This window comes from Ascaphus truei, chromosome 1 (assembly GCF_040206685.1).
Source record: "Ascaphus truei isolate aAscTru1 chromosome 1, aAscTru1.hap1, whole genome shotgun sequence".
NCBI lineage: Eukaryota > Metazoa > Chordata > Amphibia > Anura > Ascaphidae > Ascaphus > Ascaphus truei.
This window is the reverse complement of record NC_134483.1, coordinates 354,427,274-354,442,545: the sequence shown is the minus strand read 5'-3', so window position 1 is coordinate 354,442,545 and position 15,272 is coordinate 354,427,274. Positions and strand designations below refer to the sequence as shown.

The 15,272-nt window shown below is 39.8% G+C and overlaps 1 protein-coding gene across 5 annotated transcripts in view; it reads left to right on the top strand.

The window, feature by feature from the left end:
- Nucleotides 1-15,272, top strand: part of RAP1GDS1 (Rap1 GTPase-GDP dissociation stimulator 1) — a 139,597-nt gene that overhangs the window by 61,619 nt on the left and 62,706 nt on the right. For all 5 annotated transcript variants that reach the window (XM_075609671.1, XM_075609661.1, XM_075609685.1 and 2 more), the window contains one exon: nucleotides 885-1,010. In XM_075609671.1, the coding sequence (XP_075465786.1) occupies nucleotides 885-1,010 (126 nt within the window). The remainder of the gene's footprint in view (nucleotides 1-884; nucleotides 1,011-15,272) is intronic.

Here is a 15,272-nt window from a genome sequence, read left to right as displayed (position 1 = left end):
AAACCCACAAATATGCCTCCACCCTTCTCTAAACTTTTGTTTATTTTCCAAGGCAGCTGCAAAAGAGAATTAAGACGTTTATTTTAGCAGGTTTTGGGTGTTCTAAGTGGGGTTGTCCTCTCAAACCCCTCTTATCACTTTACAATATGTGACATTTCAGCATTTTTAGGAAAATTAGGGGAGGTTTTACGGTTTGGTGGCCCATTGCTGAATAAATAAGGGGAGGCCCCTACAGAGATTGGCTTTGACCCACAAGCTGGGAAGTCCTCTCTGATTCCGTGGTGACGTTCTCCCTTAAGGGTGCCATCCCACATAGTCGTCCAGTTGAATTTCTTAGGGCCTCTGAATTGGGAAGTTTGTCAATCAAGTACTGTAGGTTTTTTTACCCTTATTCTACCATGCTTATCAGAGAGCCAATAAAGTTAAGGGGAGGGGGCTCTGGCTGCACTAGCTCTTGCTGAACACCGTGACCTCCCACAACAGGGAGCAGCTATAGAAAATCAACCCCTCCCAAGTCTGTTAAAAAAATATATATATAAATACCAGGTGTCAGATTTGGGTAAAAAGGATATCAATTACCCAGATGAGACCCCTTAAATATGTCACTGGAATTAGTTCTCTTTGGTCTTAGGAATGATTGCCCCTACAAAGTCCACCTAGACCTCTCAAACACATGTTCCTTTATCAAAGTTATATACTTATACTCTAGTCTCAAGAGATACCACTTAAATAAAAAATTAAATAAGTGAAAAATGTCCTGTAGCTCCTAAACTCCATACTAGTTTTCTGGGCATTGTTTACTTTTGGGAGAGATTATTTTTGTAGACCATATGCAATTAATTCACAGGTAAACATTGACTCTTAATATGTGTAATTGCTTGCAGAGTTAATGCGTATACCGTGTGTGGAAGCCGGTCTAATCCCCCCACTAGTGCAGCTTTTAAACTGTAAGGATCAAGAGGTGTTGCTGCAAACAGGACGTGCTCTTGGAAATATATGTTATGATAGCCGTAAGTATGTTTATTTCATTTCAATATGAATTTGTCTAAATGTAAAAAAAAAAAATGTTTTTACCTCTTTGCCATGTTACACAACTGAATGTACCAAAAATATACAAGACACTGCCATTCATATTTCTATAATAACCAGAGTTTGAGAACCTTAAAATATATATTAATAATATCCTTTTATGTGCTAACCACTTCACAGCAGGAAGGACATGTACGAGATTTCTCTCTATGAAATTCTAAGCCATCTTACAAGGAAAGTTCCTTCATTTCCACTTCATAACGGTTCACATTGCTTGTTAGCACAAACCAGGATATTAAAGCTGCAGTTCAGTCAATATCCTGCATGTGTGTTTTTCTTAATAAATCAGTTCTGCAGTAAGAAAAAATACTTTTAGCATTTTCTGTTTTTAAAAAAACAACTTTGAAAGACCAATTTTCTTGTATTCTATTTTAACAACCATTTGCTAAGGCACTGCCCCATCATGTCCTGTCACAAGCTCTGGCACACCCCTTTGTCAGCCCTGCCCTCCCTCTAGCACATGTCAGTGCAGGAGTGCTCATGAATATTCATGAGCTTCCACTGAGTGACAGAAGCAGAAGAAAAACATATGCCAGCTCTAATGATGTCACCAAATTTCGCCGATCAATACATGGAGAACGAATTGACCTGCAGCTATGCAGTTCTTTAGGTAAGTAGAGATTGCCCACATGAAACTATTGAAGTAAAAAAATAAATTAAAAAAAAAAAAAAAGACTGAACTGCAGCTTTAAGCAAAACAAATCAATGTGAAACTCCTAGTGATCTATGTAGTATCTTAGAAAACAGTTGGCTGCATTGGATTTTTTTTTCTCCAGGCGTGCACCTGGTAACAACTCTTTAACTTTTATTAGCGCACTCCCAATTGCGAGCTGGTGCAAACACAGTATACACGGAAAGCGCTGTAATCCCTGCAAATGCCTGTCCACTCTAGTTTTGCTCCACAATTGGAAGGATTCATAGATTCCAATGTATTCTGCTGTTCCAGTTTTGCATTTGGTTAACCCATCACATTCATCTCCACAGGGGACTCCAAACTTGTACAGCTGCTTTTAAGAAGTACTCGCTTCATGTTGAATTTGCTAATTGCATTTTTTTCCCCCCCACCCTTGAGTTCCAATTAGAGCTACTTGCATGTAAGCTACAGATGTAGCAGAACTTGCTGTCTCCTGTGCCACGACGTTGCTGCGGAGGGAAGGTCCATGCTTCCCGATCGGACCCCGCACAGCGATTATCCTCCGGCACCAGGGAAGACGTGTTTGCGCAGCTTGCCCCAGTGCCGGGAACGATAAAACGTGCCACATCTGTAGGGCAGTACTCTTGTTAGAGAACATATTTTGTATAACATTTATTTTTTCCTTCGCTACATTTAATACACTGTATATAATATATGTACATACAGAATTCGTCCCGTGCAATGACTCCATGGTAAAAAATGAAAAGTTCACACATTTTTACTAGTATAAATATGCTTACAGATTAAATTGGTATTATTAGATCATGATGACAAACGAAATCTTAAGCATGTATGTCCGTTTCTCTGAACTGGTTAAAGTGATTAGTGCCTTTAATTCATCTGCACTTAAGCAAATAATTTAAATATTAATTGGTCAGTGAGAAATAGGAAGTGGAGGCAAAAGAAAATAATTTTTGCCGATGTAACTTATTTTTTCCTCCAATAATGAAGTTGGGTTCTGTTTTTACAATGAGAATGTTTATTAACTGCTTTTATCTTTGTAAGGCTTGTAATATAGTGCGCGCGAGGCGTGGCGCGTGCGTTTAGTGTCTATAGGGCAAGCGGTGACGCTCGCGGCTAGGAGGCGTGGCTATGATGTTACAGCTTTTAGCCGCACTGTGATTGGCTCACTGAGTCACGTGGTGCGGCAACAGCACGGAATTACACATGTCTTCTATTTCCTCATCTGCCGCGCCAACGCTCACGGCCGTGTGCGCATCTCAACTATAGCAACGTCAGGCTTACACAGGCAATTATCATTGACGCGAGCATGGTAGCCCACACGCGCACTGTATTACAGGCCTAACTCGCTGTAATCCTCTGCATTCTGCAGTTTCGATCTAACATTCACTTCTTTGCTTTAGGATCCTTGTTTAGCAGAACGCGCTCACAGCTTTTCATTCGCAGAGGCTGACCAACCTCACATTCGGTGCATGGACTGATGGGCTCTACTAGTACATCTAACCTATTTTTTGGGGTAGCACAGGTTTTTTTTCTGCTATCCTTTCTCTTAATTACTATTTTTGTTTTCCTTCTCATATACTCTCCCATTGCGACAAATACTTAATACACACAGTGAGATGCAGTATATATAGATCTCCCAGTTGTGAGATTTTGTCAAAACTGGGGGAAAATAAATTGAGCCACACTTACCAAAGCAGAAAATTGCATTGTATCCTTACACTTGGATAAATCTGGTGCAATGGTGTTTCTGGAGTTTTGAGATTTTGATACATAACCCTCACTGACTTGACATACCTACTAGACTTCTTGTGGCTCCGTTCATCCCTTTGACGCTCAAGTCATTAATTTTATCTCAAGTCGCTTCACTGCCCATTCCCAATTATTGTTTCTTTCACAATTAATATCCATCTTCCAGAGTATATAGCCTACACACTTTCAACTATCTTCCCCTAACTCCTTTCCAAGACTTAATATGTTAGGTGGCCGTCACTGGGTATGACAAACGTGGCCACATGCCTTTGGAATCTTAGTAAATATGTATTTTTACATCCTTTTTATCTTAACCCCATTTTATAGCACATTACTGCATTACCTAAATTGGCCCTCACTGGCTTACGCTTTTAACAGCATGTTAAATATTCACATGCCGTGTGTATGCAACTACATGAGCGTTTTATCTACCTATTCTGAATGCAATGTAAAATAAAGTTGTTAATTGCAGTCATCGGAAAGCTCACATTTATTAATTATAACCTGCATTTATCTTGCACTATCTGCAAAAACCCCAAAGCTGTAAAATAGCTTCATACTTCATGAAGTTTGCAATGTTAGATCTTTAAAAATGAATGAATAAAAACACAACACAGCTTTCAAGTTCTTCATCGCCTAACGTATTCTCCAGATAATAATAAATCCTTAGGTCCAACAATAAGTGTACCTAATTGTAAAGAAAAGGGGGAGGGGGGGAGGAAACACATACTGTACCACAACTCCCTGGACATCTTGTGTCGATTTTTTCACATGTAACACACCTGAATCTGCATACGCAAGAGACAGGAGTAAATCACGAACAGCTAAAAATCCCTACATGGCAGTGGACTTGGTACAATATATGTGTCCATGTCATGATTTCAAGTCCTTCTGGTCACTGGCCTTCTCTATAGCCTTGGATACTGCTTTACAGTCTCCGAAATAAAAATGCAAGATGACATTCAAAATTGTGTAATACAGTACATATTATTATTCCTTTCTCCTGTTTGGATGCTTTTATGCAGATAAGTGTACCAGACATTTGCTAACACAATAACACCGCAAAGGTGGCTGAATCATGTGCACTTGTGAAGTATCTCTGTAGTCTATATGTATACAAGGAAATATATAAACACAAGCCATTATTGTGCAATGCAATATACTTTTATCAAGTCTGCTTAATTGGTAGATCTCACGTTAAGCTTTCTCCCCCCCCCCCCTTTCAGTTAGGTGTTATAACAGTGCTCAGAGATGCTTGCAATTATTGGGGCTTTGGTAATCCATCTGTTGTTGCTAGTTGATTGATTCATTCATATTCATTTATAGAAGTATCTTACTATTTAGGGTTACAGAAGTAGTGCTCATATTTCAGAGTCACCTATATATTTTTAGGACTGCCGTGTGTTCTATGGTCTGAGGCATTTTAAATCGGACATGTGTAAGAATTGTTATATTATGTTAACATTATATGTTTATTTGGTAAGCTGTTTAAAAACATATATATTTTTTTTTAATGCGGGAAGCATCAAGAAAATAAGATTACATTTTAATTACTCCAGCTATTTTTCTTTTATCTGTTCCCACAATACAATATCCTCAGCGCTGACCTTGCTTTGGAAAACATGAGCATAAAATCAAGACATTACCTTCGTAGACCTCATAGCAGATTCTTGCTAAAGAAAAAAAGTAATTACTCTAGTTCTTGGGAACTTTTTTACAAGTTTTAACATTGTTGGGCTACTACATACAAATAAGCCGGGAAAGTAGCAAGTCATCTTTGTGCTTTCTGATTTTCTTACTATTCGTGGCGACCCTGGCTGGCATTCTCATCAGACTATGTTTACAGAGATGTGGAAGTATGTAGTAGCAGACCTCAATTATGTTACAACTCCTAGATTAGACATGTCGGTGCATTAGTTCTCGCTCTGATCTCGCAATCGTATACCTTTTTGCTCTCGAGTTTCTGAAAGGTCAGCACTAAGAGCCCCACTGCTGCATGCAGCCTCCTTTTAGCAGGTACAGTGCACACACGTTCTAGGGATAGGTTAAAGTGGGCAAGATGCACTAAACTCTGTTAAATCGGGGAAAATAATGTGACGTTGCCTAAATAAATAATTGCCGTTATTTTGCCTGGGTTTAACGCGTATCCTCTAAGCTAATGTTATGCAAAAACTGCGTATGGATAAATGCAGTATCAGAAATGTTAATAGTGTGATAACTAATCCAATTTACATTAGAAAAAATTATACAGTACTTGCGTTCCAATTGACACACTACCACGTTCTAGCTGGGTAACACATTATCTAAACGTTACAACAATGTGCACGTTAAATGTCAAATATACACAGCACAAGAAAGTTGGAAACAAGTTTATTGTTACGGTATTAACATGGCTGAGGAGGTGTCCATCTCTACTGCTGCTACAGCCTCTAGGCTTAGGAGCATAACATTTACAGATGCTGAATTGTTGATCCCAATTAATTTGATGGTGAATAACTATCCAAAACTATTAGAAGTGTGCAACAAAACAAGCACAGCAGAGTACTAGAATGTGGCACCAAATTCTTCATCATTTTAATGGTAATGGTAATACTGTGCGCAGAGTTGATATTTTAAAGAAAAGGTGGTTATACAGCAAGTGCAAATTATGAAAAGGCTTGCTGACCATGCTACAGAGACCAGGCGCCCAGGAGGCGGACCAATGACAAAGCGCAAACTGTCCACATATGGAAAGAGAATGATGGAAGTCATCTCGACTGTTCAGGTTGTAGGCCTCCCAAAAATGGTGGACACAGGATATTCCTGAGGAGCAATATGGTAAGTTCAAACAAACAACTTGTATAATACAGTATACTGAACATCAGACAACCTGGGTAGTACCGTTTAAACCCTGATTGCAATGCATATGATTATGTGGACATTACAGACATGCAACAAGAAGTATAAAGTAATCCTTTTTCTATTGTATCTCCATAATAATGTTAATAATTGCCTATTACAGTATACCACAGAAAAAAACTGTTATATCATTAACATGATTTTACATGTCATGTAATATAATCATCTTATTTACGTAATGTAATCTAAGATTTATAAGAAATGTATGTTTATTCACACACAACCTATACCAATTTTGTTACATGTACCCCAAGAAGTGATTTCTCTATTTGAACATATTTTTTTTTACTTTTCTAAAGGACCATTGCACAGACACCCATCTGCTCAGGTAGAAAACTCCATTGATGTTGCATATGAGGAAGAGTAGAAAGAGGAGGTCACAGTGTCCTTACAGCTCACTGAAGTTCATCCAGAGCAGTATGCAGGTTCTGTAGGCCAACGTTTGAGAGGATAATATGATGAGCCTATTCTGAGTTATCGACACCAGTTGAATTCATAGTTCTGCCTATCGTGCCCTTAACAATTTTTAGGAAGCTGATAACTCCTAATAGCCGCGATCATAGTTGTTTGTCAGATATTGCAACACAACAGTTACTGTTCTGGCCCAAGCCCACCCTGATAGATGAGTAGGGACTGCCAGGTTAACTCAATCCCATATATCGAGCATGGGAACCATCTTACTTGCTGAAGTCTTTATTTGGGGAAACAACATACCAATTAAAGGGGGGGAAAGTACTGAGGGAACACCGGGACATGAGAGTAATGGAGGGGAAGGGGAGCTATGAGGGAAGTGGGCTAAATGCAAGATATAGGGATAGGTAACAATCAGTAACTTTACCAGGATAGGAGAAATGGCTGCTGGTACTAAAAGACAGCCGTCTGGGCTGATGGGAAATTAACTGGGACAATACTACCTGGCAAATGGAGGGGGAGCAGTCCATCCTGGTAAAAAGGCACGGGGTTTGTCAAGGCAACTGGCTGAAGCCAAGAAACCCGCAAGGGGTCGCAACATTGTTGCAACAGCTAGGCTGAGGAGTAGGGGTGTACCGAGTACCCGGCTTTACCCGGCACATTTCCAGCTATCCGGACATTACCCGGACCCGGCAACTGAGAAGTGGGCTCGGCGTCGGGTAATATCAGGGCAGCTGGAAATAATCTTATTTCTTACCTTTCCGAAGACATCTAGGACCAGCAGCAGCGGTTCTGTGGCGATGCAGCATCGGAGGTGTCTTCAGCCGGCAGGGGAGCTGCAGGATTCCCTTCCACAGCACCGGAGCAGGTATTGTGTTTGTGAGCCGCCGGGGAACCACGTGACCGGAGCAGGAGACGGAGCATTCCTATTGGACAGACGGCTGTATATGTGTCTGTGTGTGTGTATATATATATATATATATATACACATATATATATATAATCAAAAAATAAATAGATGATACCGTTCTGTGGCTAACGAAATGCTTTTATTTGTGCGAGCTTTCGAGATACACTGATCTCTTCTTCCGGCGATGTTACAATGAATGAAGCAAAAGGTATACTTAAAAACGGTGTCTCTTGGAATGTTATCTGTGTTGTTCCTTCCCCCGGTGTGAATGTGTTTTATGGCTGGAGGTGTTAAATGGTTACTGAAAGCAAGTGAAGAAAGAGTGTGTATGTGTATCAGTGTGAATAAAAATGAATGGAGAGCCCACAGTATATACAGTGCTTTACACAAGGTGTGTGTGGAGTGGGAGTGGATATAAATGGTGTGGGTGGGTGTGGAAATGTGAGAGTTTGTAGCACAACTAAAAGTGTGTGTGGATACTTAGTGGTCCCTATTGGTGTGTAGGGATGGAAGAACAAGGAGTATTAGTATGTGTGAGAGACAGCTGTGTGTGCATACATATAGCACAGTATGTACAGACATGGCCTTTTAGCGCTCATGGGACGAGAGTTCACTAGTGTCAGTAATGACTCATAAAATTTCGATCTCTGTTTAGGCCACTGCTAAGTGTCCCGAACAGTTGCATAAATTTGTATTCATGCAACCGTCTCTCTTTCGGGGTTTTAAGATTACCTTTGAGTATGGCAACCCTCAGATCGTTCATCTTATGGCCAGAGTCAGAGAAATGTTCGCCAACATGACTGTCTCTTGTACCGCGTGTGATGCTGTGGCGATGCAGGTTCATTCTCTTGTTTAGCCCCTGCCCTGTCTCACCTATGTAGTAGCAGCCCCCTGGGCATTTCATGCACATGATGAGGTACACGACATTGCTGGAAGAACCTCGTGTCGTGACTCTGGCCATAAGATGAACGATCTGAGGGTTGCCATACTCAAAGGTAATCTTAAAACCCCGAAAGAGAGACGGTTGCATGAATACAAATTTATGCAACTGTTCGGGACACTTAGCAGTGGTATATGTATGCACACACAGCTGTCTCTCACACATACTCCTTGTTCTTCCATCCCTACACACCAATAGGGACCACTAAGTATCCACACACACTTTTAGTTGTGCTACAAACTCTCACATTTCCACACCCACCCACACCATTTATATCCACTCCCACTCCACACACACCTTGTGTAAAGCACTGTATATACTGTGGGCTCTCCATTCATTTTTATTCACACTGATACACATACACACTCTTTCTTCACTTGCTTTCAGTAACCTTTTGACACCTCTAGCCATAAAACACATCCACACCGGGGGAAGGAACAGCACAGATAACATTCCAAGAGACACTGTTTTTAAGTATACCTTTTGCTTCATTCATTGTAACATCGCCGGAAGAAGAGATCAGTGTATCTCGAAAGCTCGCACAAATAAAAGCATTTAGTTAGCCACAGAACGGTATCATCTATTTATTTTTTGATTATTGAAGCTCGGCTAACACGGTACTGATACCACTACATGTGTATATATATATATATGTACAGTGGTCGACAAATCACCAAAAAATCTACTCGCCACACAAAAAAATCTACTCGCCACCTAGTACCAAACGTGTGCTGCTTGGGCCAATAGGAGCTCGCCACGATGTTAAATCCACTCGCCCCGGGCGAGCAAATGTATATTTTTGTCGAACACTGTATATGTATATATATATATGTATATATATATTGTTCAGTGCTTGCCCTGTGAGTTGGTAAATGTTTAAATTACAATGATTTTTTGTTTATAGTTATTATTGAAAATGCTTGGCTTGTAGTTGCACACCTATTGCAGTAACTTTTTAAAATCTTTTATCCATCATGCCAACTCTGGCTACCATATCCTGCATTCACTTTCACCCTTATGCAGTTTAAAACAATAATTATTTTACACATGATCAGCTACATCTCTTGTGTTTTAGTAATGTTGCAATATTTTCAATAAATACTCTGTTTTTGGTATTATCCACACAAACTGGACACTCACATACTCATGAGTCTGTCTTCTGTTCTGAACTTCGTTTGAAGCTCCTCGGACGACACATTGTTTTTGGTATGACACTATTTTAAGAGAGAGGACTAAGTGCCGGACCGAGAGAATCTATTGGTTCCATTTTTTTGGTTTAACTTGAATGTATTTTCTTTATAGGCAATTCCATGAAATAACGTTAGGATAAGTAGAGTTTGGATGGGAATAACAGCAAGTTTTGTTATGACCTATTTAGCTTAACGTTATTTCCCACGCTAATTTTGCGGGACTTTTGCGCATCTGCGATGTTAGGATAACGGGTCATTAGCATATTTGCTTATGAGTAACCATACACTATTTCAGAGATTAACTCTAGGTTAACGTTGGGTTATTCTCTTTGGGGATAGCTATTGGGATTAACCTACCATTGATTCAGGTTTTAAAGTTTGTCTAACAGAGCTTAGTGCATCTGACCCAGTGTTCGCTCTTCTACCATTTTTAGTGTTATGCTATAGATATAGGTCTCATTTGAAATCAATTATCAAAAAACAGATTACTTGGGTTGAACAAAGACCTTAAACTTTAGAAAGGCAGATTTTAATAAACTGAGGTCTAATCTAGTAGTAATACAATGGGATGATGTTTTTGCATGGAAAAATGTAGAAGATAAATGGGCAGTCTTTAAACATTGTTAGAAAAGCACACTTATCAGTGTATACCCTTGGGTAATAAGTATAAAAGAAATAAGTCAAAACCAATGTGGCTAAATAAACAGGTAAGGGAGGAAATGGACAAGAAGAGTAAGGCGTTTAGATTCTTTAAGTCAGAAGGAACGGAGACATCGTATCAGAACTATAAGGAATGTAACAAAAATTGCATAAGGGCAATCAAATTAGCAAAAATGGATAATGAAAAAAGGATTGCAATAGAAGGTAAAATCAACCCTAAAATGTTCTTTAAGTACCTTAATAACAAAAAAATGAGAAAAGAAAATATAGGACCCTTTCAGTGTGAGATGCGTAGACAGATTATTGGAGATAAGGAAAAAGCAGAGGTATTAAACAAATTCTTTGCTTCTGTTTTTACAAGGGAATAATCAAGTTCAATAGTAGTGCCGCATGAGGAAGCCACAACCTCCATTTTAATGAACAATTGGTTAAATGAGGAAGAAATTCATAAGCGACTTGAAAAAAATAAAGTAAATAAGGCACCTGGCCCCGATGGCATACATCCAAGAGTTCTCAAGGAGTTAAGCTTAGTAATAGCCAAACCATTATATTTAATATTCAAGGACTCCATTTCCACAGGCTCAGTACCACAAGATTGGCGTAAAGCAGATGTGGTGCCTATATTTAAAAAGGGAGCTAGATCACAACCGGGGAATTATAGACCTGTAAGCCTGACTTCAATAGTGGGGAAACTTCTGAGAGGGTTTAATACGGGATAATATTCAGGATTACCAAAAGGAAAACAAAATTATTAGTAATAGTCAGCATGGATTTATGAAGGATAGATCTTGCCAAACTAACCTTATTTGTTTCTTTGAGGAGGTAAGTAGGAATTTAGACCAGGGTAATGCAATTGATGTGGTCTACTTAGATTTTGCAAAGGCTTTTGATACGGTTCCACACAAGAGGTTGGTGTACAAAATAAAGCAAATTGGACTCAGTGATAATATATGCACCTGGATTGAAAACTGGTTCAAGGACAGACAACAGAGGGTTATCATAAATGGAACTTTTTCAGGTTGGGCTAAAGTCGTGAGTGGAGTACCTCAGGGATCGGTACTGGGACCCCTGCTTTTTAACTTGTTTATTAATGACCTTGAGGTTGGCATCGATAGCAAAGTCTCCATCTTTGCTGATGATACTTAATTGTGTAAGGTAGTAGAATCAGAGCAGGATGTAATTTCTCTTCAGAAGGACTTGGAGAGACTGGAAACGTGGGCAGGTAAATGGCAGATGAGGTTTAATACAGATAAATGTAAGGTTATGCATTTGGGATGCAAGAATAAAAAGGTGAATTACAAATTAAATGGGGATAAATTGGGGGAATCCTTTATGGAGATGGATTTGGGAGTGCTTGTAGACAGCAGGCTTAGCAATAGTGCCCAAAGTCATGCATAGCTGCAAAGGCAAACAAGATCTTATCTTGCATCAAACGGGCAATGGATGGAAGGGAAGTAAACATTATTATGCCCCTTTTACAAAGCATTAGTAAGACCTCACCTTGAATATGGAGTACAATTTTGGGCAGCAATCCTAAGAAAAAACATTATGGAACTAGAGAGAGTGCAGAGAAGAGCCACCAAATTAATAAAGGGGATGGACATTCGAACTTATGAGGAGAGGCTAGCTAAATTAGATTTATTTACATTAGAAAAGAGGCGTCTAAGAGGGAATATGATAACTATATACAAATATATTCGGGGACAATACAAGGAGCTTTGAAAAGAACTATTCATCCCACGAGCAGTACAAAAGGACTCGGGGCCATCCCTTAAGGTTGGAGGAAAGGTGATTTCACCAGCAACAAAGGAAAGGGTTCTTTACAGTAAGGGCAGTTACAATGTGGAATTCATTACCCATGGAGACTGTGATGGCAGATACAATAGATTTGTTCAAAAAAAGGTTGGACATCTTTTTAGATAGGAAAGGTATACAGGGATATACCAAATAAGTATACATGGGAAATATGTTGATCCAGGGATTAATCCGATTGCCAATTCTTGGAGGCGGGAAGGAATTTATTTTTTCCCTTATGAGACATCATTGAATGATATGACTCTGGGGGTTTTTGTTTGCCTTCCTCTGGATCAATAAGTAAGTATAGATATAGGATAAAGTATCTATTGTTTAAATTTAGCATAGGTTGAACTTGATGGACGTACGTCTTTTTTCAACCTCATCTACTATGTAACTATGTATGTAACTATGTAACTATATGAATATTTAATCCAACAAAATGTAGATATTTGATGCCATATCATTTATTGCATTAGCAGTGAGTTTAAAGGTATAGAACTTTAAGCATAAGGAATTCATAACCTTTTTTTCAGTTTTATTTCCTGCCTGAGACCGGAGGCGATCAAGTACTGATACTTGCCCACTGTCATCAAATCCTGAAGCTTTTTTCTTAAAAAAAATTAGAAGGGCTTTATGAAAAGCAGTAATACATAATGACACCCATGAGCGGTATTGTGTGAACATTAAGTTCTACAAATGTTCTCTCTCTGAGCATGTATTGTTCTTGACAAATAAAACTTAACGGATAATGTGGAACCACCTAGGAAGTATTCCTGTTGTCCACTACAGACAGTAAGTACGTGTTGGCTGAGGATCAGAAAAGACCTCAAATATCTCGGTTCCCAAATGTTTGTTGTAGATATTTTTAGCTCCCTCAATTGCATTTTGGTAGAAAATTGCCCTGAGGAAGTTTTTTTGCGTGACTGACACGATAATCATTTTCAGTGCTGTGTTGAAATGCAAAGTATTATTTATATTAAGATTACTTGGATGTTATTATTGTATAAGATTATTCCTTTAATTAGAAAGTAATTTGTTTGTTTGGCGTAACATCATTGTAGCATTGATTGCATATTTGGAAGAATGTACAATTAATCCACTACCATAAATTAATATAGCCCAAAGAGCAATACAAGCTTATATATTAAAATTTTCTCATAGGTGGCTATAACTATTTCAAATATTTACTGCTAAACCGAGCCATTCTACTATATCTGTGGGTTACTTAAATGTTATACAGGTGTAGTGCGGCTGTAATTTCCGAGTCAACAGTCATGGTTTTTCCCGCTCTTAAAACTAGCGCAGTGACTGCAATGGGCTATATTTACTAACCAGTCTCCTGCATTGGGCACCGTACAGTCCTTGAAGACACCTTATGGCACATGGACTGTATGGGGTTTTCTCTCCTATCTCTCCATGTCCGCGCATGACATTGGGGAATAGGCTCTGCCCATCTGAACGTAGGACAACCCATACCTATTTGCGGCCTTAAAAAGCCACGCCTATTCATGCTTCAGGTCAGATGTCTGTGTCCTATGCTAAAGGAGAACCATTTTTAACAGAGACGCTCTCACAGGCATCCTCTGGTGGGGCGTTCAACCATGGGCCACGATCTTGCAGCCCTACCCCCACCCAGAACCTGCTCTATTGCCCGGTCGGCCTGATGTGCCACCACAGTGGATGCACGTACTCCAGCTGGGTACCGGTGGCAGGCTCTCCTCCACCTTGCCCCTGTCCACATCGGCGCACGTACCTTTCCACTGCTGAAGCGCTGGTGACGTCATCGCCATTTGCCAGAATGCAGAGTTCCGGCTGTGATAGGCGGCACCTACACACAAGCGTATAAGAAGAAATCAGAGATGCGTATCTACATGTACCCATTCTTTCCACACACCAAAAATCCCTCCAGTACAGGGTCTTCAATCGACACTACCAGTTCACAGCTCTTTCCTTTTTTAGCATAGCAACAGCTCCTTGGGTTTTTAAGAAAATACTAACAGCTCTTTTCACCCACATCAGGCAGCAAAGAATATTTTAATTCTATATCTGGACAATGTTTTGATAAGAGCCGTTTCAGAAAGTGCAAAAGAACGTGACAACAGTCACTCACATATCTCAACATGGATGGTTGATGCATTAAAAAAAAGCAGACTTGTCCCCTCTCAGGCACACAGATTTTTGGGAACACACTTTGATACGGCAATAGTGAATGTGTACTTACCCACACAAAATATGCATCAAATAAGGCATCTATACAGGGAAATAAAACATGCACTTCACCCTGTGGCGCAACAGTAAGTCACTCTTGGGCAAGATGGTGGCCTCTATCGAAACATTACCCTGGGCTCCGTCCCACTTGAAAATGTTTCAAGCCAACCTGTCCATATAGAATAGGAACCATCAGGATCCATCTCGGAGAATACTGCTTCTACCAGAAACTCGGCGTTCACTGACATGGTGGACAGAAGGCTATTCAGCAAAGGGTTGGTCATTTGGCCTGGAGAATTAAATTCTCCTAACAGAGCCCTTTCGGATGGGGAGAAAACTTCCAAGGAGTTTGGATAACAGAGGCAGTACTCTGAAGCAACATTCTGGAGATCAGTGCAATCTTCAAAACTCTTGACATTCTCCCATCGTTTGCACGGTCATCTGATCAAGATACACAGTGGTTTCCTACATAAGCCATCGGAGTGTACAAACCGCAAGAAATTGCACAGATTTTTCAGATTGGCAGAGCTCAATATTCCAACCATCACAATGATTCACATCGCAGGTCACTAGAATGTCCGACTTTTTAAGCAGAAATATTCGAGACCCAGGAGTGGTTTCAAAATCGGGAAATTTTATAAATAGATGTTTTGCATATGGGGTCAACGAGCAATAGACCTTATGGCAACAGATCACAACACAAATTGCCACCTTCAGGCATGGAACCACGTGTCATCAGCAGTTGATGTGGCAGTTCCTGTT